Source organism: Paramisgurnus dabryanus, chromosome 18 (genome assembly GCF_030506205.2).
Source record: "Paramisgurnus dabryanus chromosome 18, PD_genome_1.1, whole genome shotgun sequence".
In the NCBI taxonomy this organism is placed as follows: Eukaryota; Metazoa; Chordata; class Actinopteri; order Cypriniformes; family Cobitidae; genus Paramisgurnus; species Paramisgurnus dabryanus.
In genome coordinates, this window is record NC_133354.1 from 31,810,743 (window position 1) to 31,835,754 (window position 25,012).

Sequence of the window (25,012 nt, forward strand, 5' to 3'; positions counted from 1 at the left end):
AGAACGTTATGTATATATTATTTTTAGGTTATTTAAAAATAACCACCCTCCAACGTTATGGAAACGTTATTTTATGGTTGCAAAAATAAAACCTAAAAAGAACGTTCCCGAACTTTGTTATTTGGTTCCCAAAAGATAATCAAAAACGTTCTGTTTTTGCTGGGATGTGTGTGATTATGTGTCCATAATGTTTGACACAATTCGAACACTTCACTGTTTATAGCGACGCTGCGGCGTGAGTTTGCCTCCTCCCGTCTGTATAAAGCAGCAGGTTTTTTGTTGACGTCCTCACTCAACTCTTAAGGCTTCTAAAGTTCATGACACACGTGCTTTGACTGCAATGAATTTTCCAGACTACGATGATAAGACGGCGTTTCTGGGCGAATGGGGACCTTTTCAAAAGACTGTATTTACTCTTCTGTGCTTAAGTGTAATTCCTAACGGCTTCAACGGTTTCACGATGGTTTTTTTAGGCGACACTCCCGCTCATTATTGCCTGATTCCTGCGGATCTCAACATCACGAATGAATGGAGGAACGCGTCTGTCGCTACAGACGAGGATGCCGGAGAATTTCGAGTCAGTAAATGCTCAAGACACAGATTGGATATCATACAAAACTATTCGGACAGAGGATTGAATCCCTGGGTGGATGTGAATGTCTCCACTATTCCCAGAGAACACTGCTTAGACGGGTGGGAGTATGACAGAAGCACGTACATCTCCACGATTGTTTCAGAGGTACTGCATGTTTCTCAGGTTTCATTATTAAATTTAGGGAGGTTGTGTCCTCATATAGCATCATTTTTGAAACATGTCAGCAACTCCAATAACTGACAGCTACGATTGAAAAACTTTTTTAACCGGAGAGAATGTTGTGTGTTAAAACTAAAGTAAAGTATTATAATGAAATGAAAACGATTTAAATGTCATTAATCATAATTATGATAACTGTAAATACAATATCAGAAGAAATAATTGACATTTATGTTTCTTTTTTTCTTAATTGTGCAGACTTTTCAAAAGTATCTATCCATATGCACTGATTAATAATATTCACGCGTGACGCGGAATTACCTGGTGACCTCTAGTAATTTGTAATAATATCGGAGGTAATCTGTAAGCGGGCAATGTTTTGACATTTTATAAAATACATATTTTTTCATCATTTCTGTGTAATGAAACCTCAGAAAAATAGGACTACTAACTAACAGCACTACATTGTATAATTGAATATGTTTGGTTTAGCCTAATTCAAACTTAAATTTTAGAATGTTTTATTTCATACATTTTCTTTGGGGGGGGGGACGAATCGATGCACCGTACACAAGGGGGGCCGCAAGTTTGAGAACCACTGGTGTATAGGACACAGTGTTAAGCAAACCCTAATGTTATATCAGAGAGATAAGTCAGTAATTCGAGTATAATTACAGGCTGTGCTTAACCCGTGCGAATGCATCAAACGAAATTCAGATATGGGGCAATTTCTAAATCACAGGAGTCAGGAGGTATTAACTCTGTCAATTAACTCCAACTCTGAACAACAATTTACTCTAAATTGTTCAATTTTCTCTGTAGGTGTTGAATTCAACTCAGAAATGTTTAACACTAAAATTTTAACTCCAGTTTTTGCTGTGTATCATAAACCAACCCTGTCATCCATTCTCATGAAATGTATTAATTGCACGCAGTTGAAGAATCGTGCAGCATTTGTGTAGTGCTTGACTGTGATAGTGATAGGACATGTTTTATTACAGGTTTGTACTGGGATGATTTGGAGTCATTCTTTTTACAACAGATGTAGGGATTTAGAAATGTGTGTTATTTGTACATGTTTGTGTTGTTTGTGAAATCACAGTGGGATTTGGTGTGTTCAGATGACTGGAAAGCTCCAATGACCACATCAATCTTTTTCTTTGGAGTTTTGATGGGTTCTGTGATCTCTGGACAGTTGTCTGACAGGTTAGAAAACATAAAACCTTTTGATTAATGATTTATTTAGAAGTCTAAAGATCCCCTTTGACACATTTAAAACGATGAAGCCTAGTAAGGCATTATTAAGGCAGTATATGTACAGAACACGGAAAAATGAAATGACATGCATGTTTTCTGTTCAGGGGGATTATTAACTTTAAAAATTACTTGATACATTTATCAAAGGGTTCACTTTATTCTATAAATACTATATAGTTTAAATACATCTTCAGTATTTTTTAATAATAAATATTAATTTATGTCCCAACTGTCCCTACAAATTAACCGTCTAAAACTATTGGTCAAACTGTTAAAAATTCAAAATAAAATACTTTGTGTGATTTGTAGAAAAGGTTTTGAACATATAACAATGTAGCATTTTGTTAAATCAACATAATTTGTTAAGTTAAAGTAACATAAAAATATATGTTTGACCATTTAAACTTGTTTTTATAATTTATGTCAACTTGTCAAACTTAAATTAGTAGATTAAATTGACAAATTAACAAAACCTTCTTATTTTAACTTCATGCTGCATTTTTATTAAAGTGCATTTCACAAATATCAGTATCTGTAGGGATAATTGAAAAACTTATGTCCAACAATTTGGATGTTTTTAAATATTAAGATGGTACAACCATAATCATGAGCCTTTTAAGAAGTTAACAAGTATAAACAGTTAACATGATACCCCGGTGATCCTTATGGCTGAATGAAAAGATTTTTAGATGTCTCTCATATACTGACTACTTTAATGTAGGTATACTTTTCGTGTAAAGTGAAATGAAAATCTAGGAAAATGCCAATTTTATCATATCATCGCCACCCTGTGATCAAGTAATCTGGTTGGGACTTTGGAGTGTTTGCCCAGAAAAGAGCTGTCACTCAGAAGTATGAGAAGGATGTGTGGGTAATTGAATGAGAAAAATAGGCTTAAGCCATCAGGTGCCCAGGTTAGGAAAGGGGAAAGAAACGTGCAAAAGATAAAAATATGTATGCAGCAATGACACTTGTCTCATTATGAGTATAATATAATGTAGTATGCTAGTATCTAACATTCAATTTAATTTAATTTATATTTTTTATCACAATTGTTTAATTTTTTCAAAGCAGCTAAACATTAGTAAATGCAGGAGAAAATACAGTAAAATCAATAGACAACAATATAGCTGCAAGCAGCGATGGCGGGCCCTCGCACATTTTTTTACTACACGGTGCCTCCGAGAAAACGACGCAAAGTGGGCACGTGCATCAAGTGGGTAAATATCAGTGAATATTTCATGTTGCTACTGAACAATTTGGGTACTGTAGGTAAAAGAAACCCCACATTTTAGACAAACGGGGGCGGTAGTGAGCCACTAAATAGACACGCCTTTATCTGACCTTTTGTCAACATTTAACAGCCGACAACTCTCATGTGTGTGCCAAATTTAAAGTTAATCTAAGCACGCCAAGAGCCTTAAATATGCCTGAAATTAAAGTAAAGTTTGAAGCGTTGCCATGGCAACAGCGTTCGAGATGTCAAAAAATCCTTCGCAATTTAGCATTTACAATGTCTCAGCATCATGTTGACCACTTTTGGTGTCAATCGCATGAATATCCTAGAAGAAGTATTTAAAAGAACATCGGATGGAACTGTCAAAAAAATCCACCTTTGTGACTGACACACTTCCTGGCGCCTGCTAGTGGCGCTATACCCGGGAGTCACAATATGCACATCGATGTGATCGGAATCTTCAGACGAACAAACACCCCGCGTGTCATTCACAATTAGAGATTTTTTGCCTAAGATATTAGACACTTCCTGTTTTTCTGAATTCGCCATAAATTTGTCGCCTCGCCATGGCAGAACCGTTCGAGATATCAAAAATCCCTTCGCAATTTATTTCATTTCCAATGTCTCAACATCATGTTTACAACGTTTGGTGTCAATCGTATGAATCCCAGAGGAGGAGTATTTAAAAGTTCGCCACATGCATTTTTGAAACCATCCAAAAGGCCAACTTCCTGTTGGGCGAAGCTAATAGGTTTGATTGTGAAAGTTTTTTCGGGTCGATGGGATCTATATACGTACCAACTCTCGTACATGTGCGTACATGTTTGCCCGATTTGTGCACCAATATTTTTTTGTTTTGCATTACAGGGGGCGCTACAGAGCCCTACTGCCACGCCCGTGTTCCAGCATTTGCCCGGTGCTAATGGCCGACGACTTTGAGGTCTGTGCCAAATTCCCGGTGTTTTCGAGCATGTTAAGGCACCCAAAGTGCATGCCAAGTGCTTAAATATGCCTGAAAATGAAAGTAAAGTTTGACGTGTTGCCATGGGAGCAGCATTCGAGATATCAAAAATCCCTTCGCAATTTATCATCTACAATGCCTTAGCATCATATTGACCACTTTTGATGTCAATCGCATGAAAATCCTAGGAGGAGTATTTAAAAGAACATCGCATGGAACTGTCAAAAAATCCACCTTTTGTGACTGCCACACTTCCTGGTGCCTGTTGGTGGCGCTATACCCGAGACTCACAATAGGCACATCGATGCGATCGGAATCCTTGGCTGAATATACACACTGCGTTTCATCCCAATAAGACATTTTTTGCTTTAGATATTAGACACTTCCTGTTTCTCTGAATTCGCCATAAATTTGTCGCCTCGCCATGGCAACACCGTTCGAGATATCAAAAATCCCTTTGCAATTTAGCAAGTACAATGTCTCAGCATCATGTTCACCACGTTTGGTGTCAATCGTATGAATTCCCTAGGAGAAGTATTTAAAAGTTCATGACTGACACACTTCCGGGCGCCTGGTGGTGGCGCTATACCCGAGACTCACAATAGGCACATTGATGCGATCGGAATCTTCAGACAAACAAACACCCCGCATGGCATCCCAATAAGATATTTTTTGCCTTAGATATTAGACACTTCCTGTTTCTCTGATTTTGCCATAAACTTGTTGCCTCGCCATGGCAGAACCGTTCGAGATATCAAAAATCCCTTAGCAATTTAGCAAGTACAATGTCTCGGCATCATGATCACCACGTTTGGTGTCAATCCCATGAATCCACTAGGAGGAATATTTAAAAGTTCAACGAATGCATTTTTTAAACAATCCAAAATAGCGGACTTCCTGTTGGGCAGAGCTTAAATGTTAGAGGGCGAAAGTTGTTCGGGTCGATGAGATCTATATGCGTACCAACTCTCGTACATGTGCGTACATTTTTGCCCGATCTGTGCATCAAGGTTTTTTTTGCATTACAGGGGGCGCTATAGAGCCCCCGTGCCACGCCCGTGTTCCAGCCTTTGGATTTCTGCGATGACGGACGACTCTGACGTCTGTGCCAAATTTCAAGAGTTTTCGAGTATGTTAAGGCTCCCAAAAAGTCCAAAAGTGTTAAAAAAAAAAAAAATAATAAATATAGCTGCAAGCAGCAATAGCGGGCCCTCGCACGTTTTTTTACCGCTACACGGTGCGTCCGAGAAAACGATGCACGGTGGGCACGTGCATCAAGTGGGTAAATATCAGTGGGCTATTTAATGTTGTTACTGAGCCATTTGGGGACTGTAGGTAAAAGAAACCCCACATTTTAGACAAACGGGGGCGCTAGTGAGCCACTTAAGAGACACACCTATGTCTGACCTGTTTGTGCACACTTAACAGCCGACAACTCTGATGTGTGTGCCGACTTTTAGGTTAATCTAAGCACGCCAAGAGTCCTAAATATGCCTGAAATAAATGTAAAGTTTGGGGCGTTGCCATGGGAACAGCGTTCGAGATATCAAAAATCCCTTCGCAATTTATCATCTACAATGTCTCGGCATCATGTTGACCACTTCTGGTGTCAATCTCATGAATATTCTAGAAGGAGTATTTAAAAGAACATCAGCGTCAACTTAAAGGCTTAAATAAGCCTTTAAAATGAAAGTAAAGTTTGACGCGTTGCCATGGGAACAGCGTTTGAGATATCAAAAATCCCTTCGCAATTTATCATCTACAATGTCTCGGCATCATGTTGACCACTTCTGGTGTCAATCTCATGAATATTCTAGAAGGAGTATTTAAAAGAACATCAGCATCAACTTAAAGGCTTAAATAAGCCTTTAAAATGAAAGTAAAATCTGACGCGTTGCCATGGGAACAGCGTTGAGATATCAAAAATCCCTTCGCAATTTATCATCTACAATGTCTCAGCATTATGTTGACCACTTCTGGAGTTAATCACATTATTTCCTCAGGAGGAGTATTTAAAAATTTACCGCATGCAGCTGTAAGGTTTAAATATGCCTTAAAAATGAAAGTAAAGTTTGACAGGTTGTCATGGGAACAGCGTTTGAAATATCAAGAACCCCTTCGCAATTTATCATCTACAATATCTCGGCTTCATGTTGACCACTTTTGGTGTCAATTGCATGATTATTCTAGAAGGAGTATAATAAAAGTTCACTGCATGCAACTGTAAGGCTTAAATATGCCTTTAAAATGAAAGTAGAGTTTGACGCGTTGCCATGGGAACAGCGTTTGAGATATCAAAAATCCCTTTGCAATTTATCATCTACAATGTCTCGGCATCATGTTGACCACTTTTGGTGTCAATTGCATGAATATCCTAGAAGGAGTATTTAAAGGAACATCGGCGTCAACTGAAAGGCTTAAATATGCCTTTAAAATGAAAGTAAACTTTGACGCGTTGCCATGGGAACAGCGTTTGAGATATCAAAAATCCCTTCGCAATTTATCATCTACAATCTCTCGGCTTCATGTTCACCACTTTTGGTGTCAATTGCATGATTTTTCTAGAAGGAGTATTTAAAAGAGCATAGCATGAAATTGTCAAAAAAATCCAGCTTTGTGACTGACACACTTCCTGGCGCCTGGTGGTGGCGCTATACCCGGGAGTCACAATAGGCACATCGATGCGTTCGGAATCTTCAGAAGAACAAACACCCTGCATGGCATCACAATAAGATATTTTTTGCCTTAGAAATTAGACACTTCCTGTTTCTCTAAATTCGCCATAAATTCATCGCCTCGCCATGGCAGAACCGTTCGAGATATCAAAAATCCCTTCGCAATTTAGCAAGTACAATGTCTCGACATCATGATCACCACGTTTGGTGTCAATCCCATGAATCCACTAGGAGGAGTATTTAAAAGTTCAACGAATGCATTTTTTAAACAATCCAAAATAGCCGACTTCCTGTTGGGCGGAGCTTAAATGTTAGAGGGCGAAAGTTGTTCGGGTCGATGAGATCTATATGCGTACCAACTCTCGTACATGTGCGTAAATTTTTGCCCGATCTGTGCATCAATGTTTTTTTTTGCATTACAGGGGGCGCTATAGAGCCCCCGTGCCACGCCCGTGTTCCAGCCTTTGGATTTCTGCGATGACGGACGACTCTGACATCTGTGCCAATTTTCAAGAGTTTTCGAGTATGTTAAGGCCCCCAAAAAGTCCAAAAGTGTTAAAAAAAATAAAAAAATAAATAAATAAATAAATAAAAATAATAATCCGAGCAAAAACAATAGGGCTTCGCACCTACGGTGCAGGCCATTCTGGCCTGCTCCTCGGTGCTCGAGCCCTAATAAATATAGCTGCAAGCAGCAATGGCGGGCCCTCGCACGTTTTTTTTACCGCTACACGGTGCGTCCGAGAAAACGATGCACGGTGGGCAAGGGCATCAAGTGGGTAAATATAGCTGCAAGCAGCAATGGCGGGCCCTCGCACGTTTTTTTACCGCTACACGGTGCGTCCGAGGAAACGATGCACGGTGGGCAAGCGCATCAAGTGGGTAAATATCAGTGGGCTATTTAATGTTGTTACAGAGCCATTTGGGGACTGTAGGTAAAAGAAACCCCACATTTTAGACAAACGGGGGCACTAGTGAGCCACTTAAGAGACACGCCTATGTCTGACATTTTTGTGCACACTTAACAGCCGACAACTCTGATGTGTGCCAACTTTAAGGTTAATCTACTCACGCCAAGAGCCTTAAATATGCCTGAAATAAAAGGAAAGTTTGTGGCGTTGCCATGGGAACAACGTTCGAGATATCAAAAATCACTTCGCAATTTATCATCTACAATGTCTCAGCATCATGTTGACCACTTCTGGTGTTAATCGCATGAATATCCTAGAAGGAGTATTTAAAGGAACATCGGCGTCAACTGAAAGGCTTAAATATGCCTTTAAAATGAAAGTAAACTTTGACGCATTGCCATGGGAACAGCGTTTGAGATATCAAAAATCCCTTCACAATTTATCATCTACAATATCTCGGCTTCATGTTGACCACTTTTGGTGTCAATTGCATGATTATTCTAGAAGGAGTATATAAAAGTTCACTGCATGCAACTGTAAGGCTTAAATATGCCTTTAAAATGAAAGTAAAGTTTGACACGTTGCCATGGGAACAGCGTTCGAGATATCAAAAATCCCTTCACAATTTATCATCTACAATGTCTCGGCATCATGTAGACCACTTTTGGTGTCAATCGCATGAATATCCTAGAAGGAGTATTTAAAGGAACATCGGCGTCAACTGAAAGGCTTAAATATGCCTTAAAAATGAAAGTAAAGTTTGACACGTTGCCATGGGAACAGCGTTCGAGATATAAAAAATCCCTTCGCAATTTATCATCTACTATGCCTCGGCATCATGTTGACCACTTTTGGTGTCAATCGCATGAATATCCTAGAAGGAGTATTTAAAGGAACATCGGCGTCAACTGAAAGGCTTAAATATGCCTTAAAAATGAAAGTAAAGTTTGACACGTTGCCATGGGAACAGCGTTCGAGATATCAAAAATCCCTTCGCAATTTATCATCTACTATGCCTCAGCATCATGTTGACCACTTTTGGTGTCAATCGCATGAATATCCTAGAAGGAGTATTTAAAGGAACATCGGCGTCAACTGAAAGGCTTAAATATGCCTTTAAAATGAAAGTAAACTTTGACGCATTGCCATGGGAACAGCGTTTGAGATATCAAAAATCCCTTCACAATTTATCATCTACAATATCTCGGCTTCATGTTGACCACTTTTGGTGTCAATTGCATGATTATTCTAGAAGGAGTATATAAAAGTTCACTGCATGCAACTGTAAGGCTTAAATATGCCTTTAAAATGAAAGTAAAGTTTGACACGTTGCCATGGGAACAGCGTTCGAGATATCAAAAATCCCTTCACAATTTATCATCTACAATGTCTCGGCATCATGTAGACCACTTTTGGTGTCAATCGCATGAATATCCTAGAAGGAGTATTTAAAGGAACATCGGCGTCAACTGAAAGGCTTAAATATGCCTTAAAAATGAAAGTAAAGTTTGACACGTTGCCATGGGAACAGCGTTCGAGATATAAAAAATCCCTTCGCAATTTATCATCTACTATGCCTCGGCATCATGTTGACCACTTTTGGTGTCAATCGCATGAATATCCTAGAAGGAGTATTTAAAGGAACATCGGCGTCAACTGAAAGGCTTAAATATGCCTTAAAAATGAAAGTAAAGTTTGACACGTTGCCATGGGAACAGCGTTCGAGATATCAAAAATCCCTTCGCAATTTATCATCTACTATGCCTCAGCATCATGTTGACCACTTTTGGTGTCAATCGCATGAATATCCTAGAAGGAGTATTTAAAGGAACATCGGCGTCAACTGAAAGGCTTAAATATGCCTTTAAAATGAAAGTAAAATTTTACGCGTTGCCATGGGAACAGCGTTTGAGATATCAAAAATCCCTTCGCAATTTATCATCTACAATCTCTCGGCTTCATGTTGACCACTTTTGGTGTCAATTGCATGATTTTTCTAGAAGGAGTATTTAAAAGAACATAGCATGGAACTGTCAAAAAAAATCCAGCTTTGTTAGTGACGCACTTCCTGGCGCCTGGTGGTGGCGCTATACCCGGGAGTCACAATAGGCACATCGATGCGATCGGAATCTTCAGACGAACAAACACCCCGCATGGCATCACAATAAGATATTTTTTGCCTTAGATATTAGACACTTCCTGTTTCTCTGAATTCGCCATAAATTCGTCGCCTCGCCATGGCAGAACCGTTCGAGATATCAAAAATCCCTTCGCAATTTAGCAAGTACAATGTCTCGGCATCATGATCACCACGTTTGGTGTCAATCCCATGAATCCACTAGGAGGAGTATTTAAAAGTTCAACGCATGCATTTTTTAAACAATCCAAAATAGCCGACTTCCTGTTGGGCGGAGCTTAAATGTTAGAGGGCGAAAGTTGTTCGGGTCGATGAGATCTATATGCGTACCAACTCTCGTACATGTGCGTAAATTTTTGCCCGATCTGTGCATCAATGTTTTTTTTTGCATTACAGGGGGCGCTATAGAGCCCCCGTGCCACGCCCGTGTTCCAGCCTTTGGATTTCTGCGATGACGGACGACTCTGACATCTGTGCCAATTTTCAAGAGTTTTCGATTATGTTAAGGCCCCCAAAAAGTCCAAAAGTGTTAAAAAAAAAAAAAAAAAAAAAAAAAAAAAAAAAAAAAATAATAATCCGAGCAAAAACAATAGGGCTTCGCACCTACGGTGCAGGCCATTCTGGCCTGCTCCTCGGTGCTCGAGCCCTAAATATCAGTGGGCTATTTAATGTTATCACTGAGCCATTTGGGCACTGTAGCCAAAAGAAACCCCACATTTTAGACAAACGGGGGGAACTAGTGAGCCACTTAAGATACAAGCCTATGTCTGACATTTTTGTGCACACTTAACAGCCGACAACTCTGATGTGTGTGCCAACTTTAAGGTTAATCTAAGAACGTCAAGAGCCTTAAATATGCTTGAAATAAAAGTAAAGTTTGCGGCGTTGCCATGGAAACAGCGTTCGAGATATAAAAAATCCCTTCGCAATTTATCATCTACAATGTCTTGGCATCATGTTGACCACTTTTGGTGTCAATCGCATGAAAATCCTAGAAGGAGTATTTAAAAGAACATCGCATGGAACTGGCAAAAAAATCCACCTTTGTGACTGACACACTTCCTGGCGCCTGGTGGTGGCGCTATACCCGGTAGTCACAATAGGCACATCAAGGCGATCGGAATCTTCAGACGAACAAACACCCCGCGTGTCATCACAAGAAGACATTTTTTGCCTTAGATATAAGACACTTCCTGTTTTTCTGATTTCGCCACAATTTGGTCGCCATGCCATGGCAGAACCGTTCGAGATATCAAAAATCCCTTCGCAATTTATCATCTACAAGGTCTCGGCATCATGTTCACCACGTTAGGTGTCATTCGCACGAAACCCCTAGGAGGAGTATTTAAAAGTTCACAGCATGCATTTTTTAAACAATCCAAAATAGCCGACTTCCTGTTGGGCGGAGCTAAAATGTTTGAGTGTGAAAGTTGTTTGGGTCGATGCGATCTATATGAGTACCAACTCTCGTACATGTGCGTACATGTTTGCTCGATCTGTGCCCCAATGTTTGTTTTTGCATTACAGGGGGCGCTACAGAGCTCCCTTGCCACGCCCATATTCCAGCCTTTGCATGAGCCTAGTGGCACGTGACTTTGACATCTGTGCCAAATGTCCGTTGTTTTCGAGCATGTTAAGGCACCCAAAGTGCACGCCAAGAGCTTAAATATGCCTGAAAATGAAAGTAAAGTTTGACGTGTTGCCATGGAAACAGCATTTGAGATATCAAAAATCCCTTCGCAATTTATCATCTACAATGTCTCAGCATCATGTTGACCACTTTTGGTGTCAATCGCATGAAAATCCTAGAAGGAGTATTTAAAAGAACATCGCATGGAACTGGCAAAAAAATCCACCTTTGTGACTGACACACTTCCTGGCGCCTGGTGGTGGCGCTATACCCGGGAGTCACAATAGGCACATCGATGCGATCGGAATCTTCAGACGAACAAACACCCCGCGTGTCATTACAATAAAACATTTTTTGCCCTAGATATTAGACACTTCCTGTTTCTCTGATTTCGCCACAAATTTGTCGCCTCGCCATGGCAGAACCGTTCGAGATATCAAAAATCCCTTCGCAATTTAGCAAGTACAATGTCTCGACATCACGTTCACCACGTTTGGTGTCATTCGCATGAATCCCCTAGCAGGAGTATTTAAAAGTTCACCGCATGCATTTTTTAAACAATCCAAAATAGCCGACTTCCTGTTGGGCGGAGCTTAAATGTTAGAGGGCGAAAGTTGTTCGGGTCGATGAGATCTATATGCGTACCAACTCCCGTACATGTGGGTACATGTTTGTCCGATCTGTGCACCAATGTTTTTTTTTCATTACAGGGGGCGCTACAGAGCCCCCGTGCCACGCCCGTGTTCCAGCCTTTGCCCGTTCGCAATGACGGACGACTCTTACGGCTGTGCCAAATTTCAAGAGTTTTCGAGTATGTTAAGGCACCGAAAATGCCCAAAAGTGTTAAAAAAAATAAAAATAAATATAGCTGCAAGCAGCAATGGCGGGCCCTCACACGTTTTTTTTTACCGCTACACGGTGCGTCCGAGAAAACGATGCACGGTGGGCAAGGGCATCAAGTGGGTAAATATCAGTGGGCTATTTAATGTTGTTACTGAGCCATTTGGGGACTGTAGCTAAAAGAAACCCTAGACTTTAAACAAAAGGGGGCGCTAGTGAGCCACTTAAGAGACACGCCTATGTCTGACCTTTTTGTGCACACTTAACAGCCGAAAACTCTGATGTGTGTGTCAACTTTAATGTTAATCTACAGATGTGGCCTTTAAAAATGCGCGTTTCTGAGAGCAGAATGCCGCGGAGACTTCCGAAATTCTGCGAGATCCCGCAGAAGGGGAGTTCGGTGGGGGACGCAGGAAATATAAAAACCTGTAGAGGGCAGGCGTGTTTCATGTAGGCCATACTGACGACAATTTGTGTGCTCGACTTCATGCTTAGCGTATACTGTATGATATTGAAGTAACATGACACGGATTATCAATGTTTAGGCGATAGACTTTGATGTCATACAAATGCATGCTTTTTGGCAAACATTTTGTTGGCGAAGTTTTCTTTTGCCAGTTACAAAAACAGTCACATATTCTTCATAAAAATCGGACTCAAACGCGCATCATTTGTCTTATTTTTTCCGTGTACTTACAGTAGAAGAGACGTGATGTATGATAATCGAGTCTTATAACAAAATAATTCGCGAAGACCTTTGAAGAGACCGAGCGCATTTACGCAATATCATTAACTAGTTTATCTAATTTTACATTTAGTTCATTTTTGCATCTGAACGTTTTAATAGCTTTAAAATGGTTGTGTTGCACTTTTCTGCATTACTGAACAGTAGGCTACTTTTTATATTATCATGTTTCCCTTTACATGGTATGAAACACGATAAAAAGTATGCAATGGTGTTTAATACATTTCACTGAGAATTTGTATAATATGTTATACTTTTGTACTAAGGAAATAAAATCATATTGTGAGTGTAAATATTCATAAATTGGAGGAGTTTCTGAGGTGTTTGTCATCGGCAAAATGTGCAGTTTCTTTGTTGCTGATTAAAAACCGTTGGCTATGTGATTGTTTAAAATTGACATTTTTTCTACTTATTATTAATTTATTTTTTGCCTACATTTACTCAAATAATATCAATGTGAAAATATAAGTAATTCATACTTCAAGTTAGGCGTAAAACTTACACATTTTTGATGTCAAATAGAAATAATAATAATTTGAAATATGCAATTATTACAGTTTAAAAAACTTAAATATATTACTCTGACCTTTTTAAATATATTGACTAAAATAATCTGTAAATGTAATACTTATATTATTAAGGCGTATACATCAAATAATATATGTACATTTTACACAAAATATCTGTTCTATTTTAAGTAATTTATTTTCCAACTAAAAAAATCGCATAACTGCATTAAGAGATTTTATTAAGTTACTTTAATCATTTATTTTAGAGATATTTACAAAGCCACTGAATCATTTTTAACAGTGTGTACATTATGACCTTACGGTAGACTATTATTAAATGCATATAAATAAAAATATGTAAAACTAAATAAAAAATATATCATACACGGACTGTATGTAAGCATACATTTTCTTGTTCGGTGCACGTGGGTTTAAATGCCGTTTTTCTAAAGAAGAATTTTAAAACTTTATTGGTGGTAGTTGAGAAGAATTCCTTTTTCCATTTCTAAATCATTTTGAGCGCAATATAAATATATCATATTTTACGCAATTTTTACAACATTTTTAACATATGGAAAATATACGTTAAGCATGTTGTGTGAATTTCCTAATTACAAGCTTTTGATGAAATTGCACCAAAACTAAACGTGCATAAAAACATAAAAAAGTAATTTAAATAAGCGAAAAATCTTTTTTATGAGCTCAAAATGTTGAATATAATGTGCTATTGCTGAAAATTGCCCATCTCTAAAGGAGAATATTCATCTTTAAAGTTGAAGAAATAAAAAAGTACTGACAAGAATTCTCAAATATATATATTCTGCAAGCACTCAGTTGAGAAGAATTCCTTTTTCCATTTCTAAATCATTTTGAGCGCAATATAAATGTATCATATTGTTATTCTTATTATATAAGAATACGCAATTTTGACAACATTTTTAACATATAGAAAATATACGTTAAGCGTGTTGTGTGTATTTCCTAATTATAAGCTTTTGATGAAATTGCACCAAAACTAAACGTGCATAAAAACATAAAAAAAATCATTTAAATAAGCGAAAAATATTTTTTATGAGCTCAAAATGTTGAATATAATGTGCTATTGCTGAAAATTGCCCATCTCTAAAGAAGAATATTCATCTTTAAAGTTAAAGAAACAAAAAAGTACTGATAAGCATTCTCAAATATGTATATTCTGCAAGCACTCATTTATCCATAATGATGTTATTTATTTTTTAATAACATATTGTCGCTGTCGGGCAAAGATACTCTCTGGACACCAAGACCATGTCTATGGGTTCAAGAATAACAAAATATTGGCCATTTGAAACTCGAAAGTCATCACTTTATTTTGTCCCATTGTTTTCCATTTTGCGGGTGATAAAACTCCTGTGCACGTCGTTCAAATTCATTGAAATTTTGTTCACTTGTAGTTTAGCAAGTATGTATAATACAATTTCAATAATGTTTTTACACTGCACATCGTCTGAGGAAATCCGAAGTTGCGTCGAGGGGAACCAAGCTGACAGCCGCGACAGCAGAGATTGTCACGTAGTACCTACAAAAGGGTACCAGCGATATCATTCTGGCTTGGTGGGATGTCAGCCAGCGAGAGTCATCTGATTCTGACCTTGTTCTTTTACTCCTCAGAGTCTAAAACCAGGAGGGCATATTAAGTATTCATTGTATTTTCATTTTAACAGAGCAGCTATGGTTGCGCGTTTCACACACCTCTCCAAACCACGTTGTTAACACTATGCTTGTTCGACTTCATGCGGCGCCACAAGAACCGACAGACGGATGACGTCAGAGTACCGCGAGAATGATTCAAGAAATCATATTTCGCCTCGCTCTCGCGATACTGTGACGTCTTCCGGCTGTCGATTCTCGGGGCGCCGCATGAAGTCGAACAAGCCTATTGACAGCAGCAAATTTAAGCTACGCATGCGCTTTTAACTTGTAAAACTCAAAGGTGTATGGGTAATGTAGTCTCTGCTCTCGGTGGGACGAATTAGGTAGCTTGCATTGTGAAGGGCGCTTTGAAAAGCGGCAGCGCAGCCAAAGGATTAAATTAAGCCTCTGATTTAAACAGATGTGCAAATGAGCGTTCTGGTACGCTAGAAGTACGTTCTGGGCGCAGGGAGAGGTGGTGGTACGCAAGAGCTATATTTGGAAGTGGCGGTACTGAGTACTGGCGCCTACCGGCCCACATTAAAGCACTGGCGGTAGCAAAGGTAGACGGCCCTTTGAAAAGCAAAAGAAAGCTGATAAAAATGAGAAACCCACACTGAAATAAATTGGAGTATTAGGCTACTTAACAAAATCTAAACATTTTTCACTCAGAAAAGGCTAGTAAATATAAACAAAATTATCAGCAGCTTTAACTTTATTACTTTTTTAATTTTAATTCACTCTTTGTTTCAGCGATGTTTATAAATATACTATATTTTTGCATTTTGATTACAAACTGTTCTACACTGAAAAGAAACTAATGTAATCTTCATGATTTAATCACGTAAAACACAAGTCTAAACACAAGCACCATTTTTCTGAATGATGATAATCACAAACATCCCAGAGTTTGTAAACCAATTGTTTGTAAACATATTTAATGCTAACTACTTAAAAATTCAGAAAATATTTTTTACAGTGTATAAATAAAAAGACATGAAGGAAGTTAATTCCAAAATGTAATTAATTGTACATGGTTTAGCTGCTTGTTTTAGCAGCTACCAGTGACACAGAGTCAAGAAATTAAAAACCACCCACCCATATCTTTGCCAACCCCCAATGCTAATCGATCACCTCATCATCAGGGAATCAAAAGAAAACCGGTTTATCCAGTTTTCACCAGCGCGTTGGGTTTTAATTTCAACCCTTGCAGTTTCTTTGTTAAAATGCAATTTAAGCAAATAGGCCTAATACATACGCTGTATGTTATTTTAAATGAATGTTTATAACTTATAAAATTAAGTGGATATCAGGTAACTTAATTTGACATATATAACCTAGGCTCTTTTTGTTATGAAACATGTTCAATGGTAACTGTTTTTTTTTTTTTAAATCATACTTTAATCATAACTCTTTAATTTGTCCTTCTCTTTAACATAGCCAAATATAAATTATGGTTGCTACCTGTATTTGTGGTCACACGGCTACAAATCTGTATGGTTGCCTAGATAAAGGGGGTGGGTCAACTTACCCACTGGCTCACTTTGCCCCACTCTCCCCTACTTGGTATTGAGAAACGGGCATTGTTTATCGAAGCCGGAGCGCGAGCTACAAACTACAGAGCGAGTGCGCGGGTGCACAATGGTGAAAGAGCAACACACGATGTAAATAACTAAACCAGTGCTCGCAGTACAGACACTTTATATTTTAGCGTACTGCGTACCTTCACTTTCTTTTGCGTGCCACCACTTCTCATGTTGCTGGTACTTTGCCTTAAAGAGTCAAAGGGCGTTTCTATGTGGCGCTGCGCAGACAGTTCGGCAACGAAGACATCAAAGTACCGCGAGAGCAAGTCGAAATGTTACAAATGGTCCGACTTTACCTTTGCTCTCGCGTTACTCTGATGTCATACGCCGATCAGTCAGCGCCGCACCATTTAAAGTCGAACACACAAAGCGTCAAGGCAGGGCCGCTGGAAGTCATTTTGAACAGGGGGTGCTGTGAATTTTTTTAACCAAAAAACCTATGAGCCTATAGGCCTATTTAAAATACATTTTAAAAATAAATACATTGAGATTTACTACTTTATTGTCATATACACTTCATGGCACACAGCCAGGGTCTGAAACACACAGACATCATCAGTTCTCAGATGAATATGCGCTATTAATCAGAAGCAAAAATACTTATCCCAGGGGGAATTACTTTCGTTACAATTTACATACAACATATAATATTATAACAACATATAATATTAATTCAACTTCACAGTTTTCAATGTCCATGCGGACGAACATATTTTACTTTCGTTTTTAAGTTAAGATCACATGTCGATTAACAGATGTAAAATATTCTCACATTAACATAGTATATTTTTATATAGATCTTTTTTTACTAAATAGTACTATTACTGTCTTTTTTAAACATATAAATAATTCATAATTTGAACAAAAATAATAATGGGTTTAGTTCTGATATTGTATACTTTTATAAAGAAAAACATGGTGTATAATTACATTTTTAAAAATAGGCTTTATATAAGGTTTGTACTGTAAAAATACTTTATTTGTTACAAACAAAAGATAAAGAATTTACAAACGTGTGGAGAGCCATTTCAGCACTTGGACAGCGAAATGTTTTTTTTAAAAGCATTACTTAAAATGTTTTCTCATCTCACCATATCTACAGGTGCAGAGTCATTATATACAATTAATCCGTTGGGTAGCATTTAAAAAAAAAACATTTAAAAGTAGATGCATTTGTTTAAAGCAAAGCATTTATTTACTTAGCTACAGATGAAGCAGCTCTTTGCGCCTTCTAACGTCTCATAATTGGTCATCATTTATGACCATCATTAAGAGACTCAATAATAATCTGTTACATTTTAATCCTTTAATTTTTCATATTAAAAAGCGTTTTTGTGCTGCTGCGCATCCATGTAATAAACAAACCCGCGTTGTCATTCCGTTAATACGCATATTATCAACGCGCTCTTTACTCGAACAGAAAAAACTCGCCTCGCGAATTGCGCCGGTTGTATAATAGAGATTCCAAAGTCTCTCATGAGCTAGAGGACTAATATCCAGGGAGTTCAGTATTTCTGTGTGGGCATGCATCAGGGAAAGGTGTGTGAGTCTTTTCTGGGTCATGGTGCTGCATACCAATGTCTTCAAAAGATGCAAGGCGGAGAAAGTGCGCTCGGATGAGGCCACGGATAGGCACAGAAAGTAATGAAATTAAAATCCAAAATACACGTAATAACCTACGTGTGTCAAAAATAATTTCCTAAAATATTCATAAGTAATATATCAATTGTGCAAAATATTTTAACTTAAAAAAAATATATTTCTCGCCTTCCCGCGACCATGCGTCAAGGTCTGGAGGAAAATGATACCTGCCCGGATCCCACGCACGCATCTGCAGTTATGTACATTTTACAAAACCAGTATTCATTAGATTTTAAGAACTTTTTTGCCACTTTTAAAACTGTAAAACTAAATAAAAAAGATATCATATGCCGAATAAGCATGTAAGCATATGTTTTCTTGTTCGCTCCACGCAACACGGGTTTAAACGCCGTTTTTAGGATTAAAAAAAATCATAACACTGACTGCCTATATGCGCAAGAAAGGTATTATTAAAGTTTTAAATATGTTAAACTAAATAAAGATACCATATGCCCACTGTACAGTATGTAAGCATAGGCCCATGTTTTCTTGTTCGCTCTGCGTGGGTTTAAACGCTATTTTTCTAAAGAATTTTTTTTTAACTTTATTGGTGGTGGTTGAGAAGAATTCCTCTTTCCATATGTATAGCATTTTAGCGCAATATACATGTGTCATATTATTGTTCTTAATATATTAAGAACAATAATACTAATACATTTTTACAACATTTTTAACTTTAAAACATGTATTTTTATACCACATGAATCTCTTTAAAATATTAATACTTTTAGAAAAACGGACATAATTATTAATATTATAAACAAACAATGAAACGGTGTCAAAATTCGACAACACAAATAATTAAGATATTCATTGTAAATAGAGTTAAGGGTATTAGGCTCACACTAAATTCTTTGTTGCACTTAGTATAAATGCCCATTGCACGTACAGTCATCTTAATATATGTATGCGCTGTTATGCGCGTAAGAAGGGGTTGACGTCACTTTGCTGTTTTAATAGAAATATTAAAAATTCAGCAATGCCCTTATTAACTTCTGGAAACAACCGCAATGACAACGCATATAAAAATGTAGTTTTTTATGCGCCACCTGGTGGATTTTCTGTGAAGCGAAACACATTAAGGGAAAAGGGAAAGTAGCCCCCCCGAAAACACTTGCAGAATTCTGCGTGACTCCGCGAGACGATTTGGCGAATGCCGCGGGAGAAAACGCGCGTTTTTAAAGGCCACATCTGTAAACAAGTCAAGAGCCTTAAATATGCCTGAAATAAAAGTGAAGTTTGCAGCATTGCCATTGGAACGGCGTTCGAGATATCAAAAATCCCTTCCCAATTTATCATCTATAATGTCTCGGCATCATGTTGACCACTTATGGAGTCAATCGCATGAATATGCTAGAAGGAGTATTTAAAAGAACATCGGCGTCAACTGAAAGGCTTAAATATGCCTTTAAAATGAAAGTAAAGTTTGACGCGTTGCCATGGGAACAGCGTTTGAGATATCAAAAATCCCTTCGCAATTTATCATCTACAATGTCTCGGCATCATGTTGACCACTTCTCGTCTCAATCGCATGAAAATCCTAGAAGGAGTATTTAAAAGAACATTGCATGGAACTGACAAAAAAATTCACCTTTGTGACCTACACACTTCCTGGCGCCTGGTGGTGGCGCTATTCCCGGGAGTCACAATAGGCACATCGCTGCGATCGGAATCTTCAGATGAACAAACACCCCGCGTGTCATCACAATAAGACATTTTTTGCCTTAGATATTAGACACTTCCTGTTTCTCTGAATTTGCCATAAATTTGTCGCCTCACCATGGCAGAACCGTTCGAGATATCAAAAATCCCTTCGCAATTTATCATCTACAAGGTCTCGGCATCATGTTCACCACGTACGGTGTCATTCGCATGAATCCTCTAGGAGGAGTATTTAAAAGTTCACCGCATGCATTTTTGAAACAATCCAAAATAGCCGACTTCCTGTTGGGCGGAGCTAAAATGTTTGAGTGCGAAAGTTGTTTGGGTCGATGAGATCTATATGCATACCAACTCTCGTACATGTGCGTACATGTTTGCTCGATCTGAGCCCCAATGTTTGTTTTTGCATTACAGGGGGCGCTACAGAGCTCCCTTGCCACGCCCATATTCCAGCCTTTGCATGAGCCTAGTGGCACGTGACTTTTACATCTGTGCCAAATTCCCGGTGTTTTCGAGCATGTTAAGGCACCCAAAGTGCACGCCAAGAGCTTAAATATGCCTGAAAATGAAAGTAAAGTTTGACGTGTTGCCATGGGAACAGCGTTAGAGATATCAAAATTCCCTTCGCAATTTATCATCTACAATGTCTCAGCATCATGTTGACCACTTTTGGTGTCAATCGCATGAAAATCCTAGGAGGAGTATTTAAAAGTTCACCACATGCAACTGTCAAGAAATCCACCTTTTGTGACTGCCACACTTCCTGGTGCCTGTTGGTGGCGCTATACCCGAGACTCAAAATAGGCACATCTATGCGATCGGAATCCTTGGCCGAACATACACACTGCGTTTCATCCCAATAAGACATTTTTTGCTTTAGATATTAGACACTTCCTGTTTCATTGAATTCGCCATAAATTTGTCGCCTCGTCATGGCAACACCGTTTGAGATATCAAAAATCCCTTCGCAATTTAGCAAGTCCAATGTCTCAGTATCATGTTCACCACGTTTGGTGTCAATCGTATGAATTACCTAGGAGTAGTATTTAAAAGTTCATGACTGACACACTTCTTGGCGCCTGGTGGTGGCGCTATACCCGGGAGTCACAATAGGCACATCGATGCGATCGGAATCTTCAGACGAACAAACACCCCGCGTGTCATTACAATAAAACATTTTTTGCCCTAGATATTAGACACTTCCTGTTTCTCTGATTTCGCCACAAATTTGTCGCCTCGCCATGGCAGAACCGTTGAGATATCAAAAATCCCTTCGCAATTTAGCAAGTACAATGTCTCGACATCACGTTCACCACGTTTGGTGTCATTCGCATGAATCCCCTAGCAGGAGTATTTAAAAGTTCACCGCATGCATTTTTTAAACAATCCAAAATAGCCGACTTCCTGTTGGGCGGAGCTTAAATGTTAGAGGGCGAAAGTTGTTCGGGTCGATGAGATCTATATGCGTACCAACTCCCGTACATGTGGGTACATGTTTGTCCGATCTGTGCACCAATGTTTTTTTTTTCATTACAGGGGGCGCTACAGAGCCCCCGTGCCACGCCCGTGTTCCAGCCTTTGCCCGTTCGCAATGACGGACGACTCTTACGGCTGTGCCAAATTTCAAGAGTTTTCGAGTATGTTAAGGCACCGAAAATGCCCAAAAGTGTTAAAAAAAATAAAAATAAATATAGCTGCAAGCAGCAATGGCGGGCCCTCACACGTTTTTTTTTTACCGCTACACGGTGCGTCCGAGAAAACGATGCACGGTGGGCAAGGGCATCAAGTGGGTAAATATCAGTGGGCTATTTAATGTTGTTACTGAGCCATTTGGGGACTGTAGCTAAAAGAAACCCTAGACTTTAAACAAAAGGGGGCGCTAGTGAGCCACTTAAGAGACACGCCTATGTCTGACCTTTTTGTGCACACTTAACAGCCGAAAACTCTGATGTGTGTGTCAACTTTAATGTTAATCTAAACAAGTCAAGAGCCTTAAATATGCCTGAAATAAAAGTGAAGTTTGCAGCATTGCCATTGGAACGGCGTTCGAGATATCAAAAATCCCTTCCCAATTTATCATCTATAATGTCTCGGCATCATGTTGACCACTTATGGAGTCAATCGCATGAATATGCTAGAAGGAGTATTTAAAAGAACATCGGCGTCAACTGAAAGGCTTAAATATGCCTTTAAAATGAAAGTAAAGTTTGACGCGTTGCCATGGGAACAGCGTTTGAGATATCAAAAATCCCTTCGCAATTTATCATCTACAATGTCTCGGCATCATGTTGACCACTTCTCGTCTCAATCGCATGAAAATCCTAGAAGGAGTATTTAAAAGAACATTGCATGGAACTGACAAAAAAATTCACCTTTGTGACCTACACACTTCCTGGCGCCTGGTGGTGGCGCTATTCCCGGGAGTCACAATAGGCACATCGCTGCGATCGGAATCTTCAGATGAACAAACACCCCGCGTGTCATCACAATAAGACATTTTTTGCCTTAGATATTAGACACTTCCTGTTTCTCTGAATTTGCCATAAATTTGTCGCCTCACCATGGCAGAACCGTTCGAGATATCAAAAATCCCTTCGCAATTTATCATCTACAAGGTCTCGGCATCATGTTCACCACGTACGGTGTCATTCGCATGAATCCTCTAGGAGGAGTATTTAAAAGTTCACCGCATGCATTTTTGAAACAATCCAAAATAGCCGACTTCCTGTTGGGCGGAGCTAAAATGTTTGAGTGCGAAAGTTGTTTGGGTCGATGAGATCTATATGCATACCAACTCTCGTACATGTGCGTACATGTTTGCTCGATCTGTGCCCCAATGTTTGTTTTTGCATTACAGGGGGCGCTACAGAGCTCCCTTGCCACGCCCATATTCCAGCCTTTGCATGAGCCTAGTGGCACGTGACTTTTACATCTGTGCCAAATTCCCGGTGTTTTCGAGCATGTTAAGGCACCCAAAGTGCACGCCAAGAGCTTAAATATGCCTGAAAATGAAAGTAAAGTTTGACGTGTTGCCATGGGAACAGCGTTAGAGATATCAAAATTCCCTTCGCAATTTATCATCTACAATGTCTCAGCATCATGTTGACCACTTTTGGTGTCAATCGCATGAAAATCCTAGGAGGAGTATTTAAAAGTTCACCACATGCAACTGTCAAGAAATCCACCTTTTGTGACTGCCACACTTCCTGGTGCCTGTTGGTGGCGCTATACCCGAGACTCAAAATAGGCACATCGATGCGATCGGAATCCTTGGCCGAACATACACACTGCGTTTCATCCCAATAAGACATTTTTTGCTTTAGATATTAGACACTTCCTGTTTCATTGAATTCGCCATAAATTTGTCGCCTCGTCATGGCAACACCGTTTGAGATATCAAAAATCCCTTCGCAATTTAGCAAGTCCAATGTCTCAGTATCATGTTCACCACGTTTGGTGTCAATCGTATGAATTACCTAGGAGTAGTATTTAAAAGTTCATGACTGACACACTTCTTGGCGCCTGGTGGTGGCGCTATACCCGGGAGTCACAATAGGCACATCGATGCAATCGGAATCTTCAGACGAACAAACACCCCGCGTGTCATTACAATAAAACATTTTTTGCCCTAGATATTAGACACTTCCTGTTTCTCTGATTTCGCCACAAATTTGTCGCCTCGCCATGGCAGAACCGTTCGAGATATCAAAAATCCCTTCGCAATTTAGCAAGTACAATGTCTCGACATCACGTTCACCACGTTTGGTGTCATTCGCATGAATCCCCTAGCAGGAGTATTTAAAAGTTCACCGCATGCATTTTTTAAACAATCCAAAATAGCCGACTTCCTGTTGGGCGGAGCTTAAATGTTAGAGGGCGAAAGTTGTTCGGGTCGATGAGATCTATATGCGTACCAACTCCCGTACATGTGGGTACATGTTTGTCCGATCTGTGCACCAATGTTTTTTTTTTCATTACAGGGGGCGCTACAGAGCCCCCGTGCCACGCCCGTGTTCCAGCCTTTGCCCGTTCGCAATGACGGACGACTCTTACGGCTGTGCCAAATTTCAAGAGTTTTCGAGTATGTTAAGGCACCGAAAATGCCCAAAAGTGTTAAAAAAAAAAATAATAAATATAGCTGCAAGCAGCAATGGCGGGCCCTCACACGTTTTTTTTTACCGCTACACAGTGCGTCCGAGAAAACGATGCACGGTGGGCAAGGGCATCAAGTGGGTAAATATCAGTGGGCTATTTAATGTTGTTACTGAGCCATTTGGGGACTGTAGCTAAAAGAAACCCTAGACTTTAAACAAAAGGGGGCGCTAGTGAGCCACTTAAGAGACACGCCTATGTCTGACCTTTTTGTGCACACTTAACAGCCGAAAACTCTGATGTGTGTGTCAACTTTAATGTTAATCTAAACAAGTCAAGAGCCTTAAATATGCCTGAAATAAAAGTGAAGTTTGCAGCATTGCCATTGGAACGGCGTTCGAGATATCAAAAATCCCTTCCCAATTTATCATCTATAATGTCTCGGCATCATGTTGACCACTTATGGAGTCAATCGCATGAATATGCTAGAAGGAGTATTTAAAAGAACATCGGCGTCAACTGAAAGGCTTAAATATGCCTTTAAAATGAAAGTAAAGTTTGACGCGTTGCCATGGGAACAGCGTTTGAGATATCAAAAATCCCTTCGCAATTTATCATCTACAATGTCTCGGCATCATGTTGACCACTTCTCGTCTCAATCGCATGAAAATCCTAGAAGGAGTATTTAAAAGAACATTGCATGG

The 25,012-nt window shown here is 39.1% G+C and overlaps 1 protein-coding gene across 1 annotated transcript in view; it reads left to right on the top strand.

Annotated features, from left to right (window-relative positions):
* The first annotated feature begins 309 nt into the window (after nucleotides 1-309).
* Nucleotides 310-25,012, top strand: part of LOC135776752 (organic cation/carnitine transporter 2-like) — a 147,758-nt gene continuing 123,055 nt past the window's right edge. The window contains exons 1-2 of the mRNA XM_065287654.1: nucleotides 310-739; nucleotides 1,857-1,960. Coding sequence (XP_065143726.1) covers nucleotides 341-739; nucleotides 1,857-1,960 — 503 coding nt within the window. The 5' untranslated portion in view covers nucleotides 310-340. The remainder of the gene's footprint in view (nucleotides 740-1,856; nucleotides 1,961-25,012) is intronic.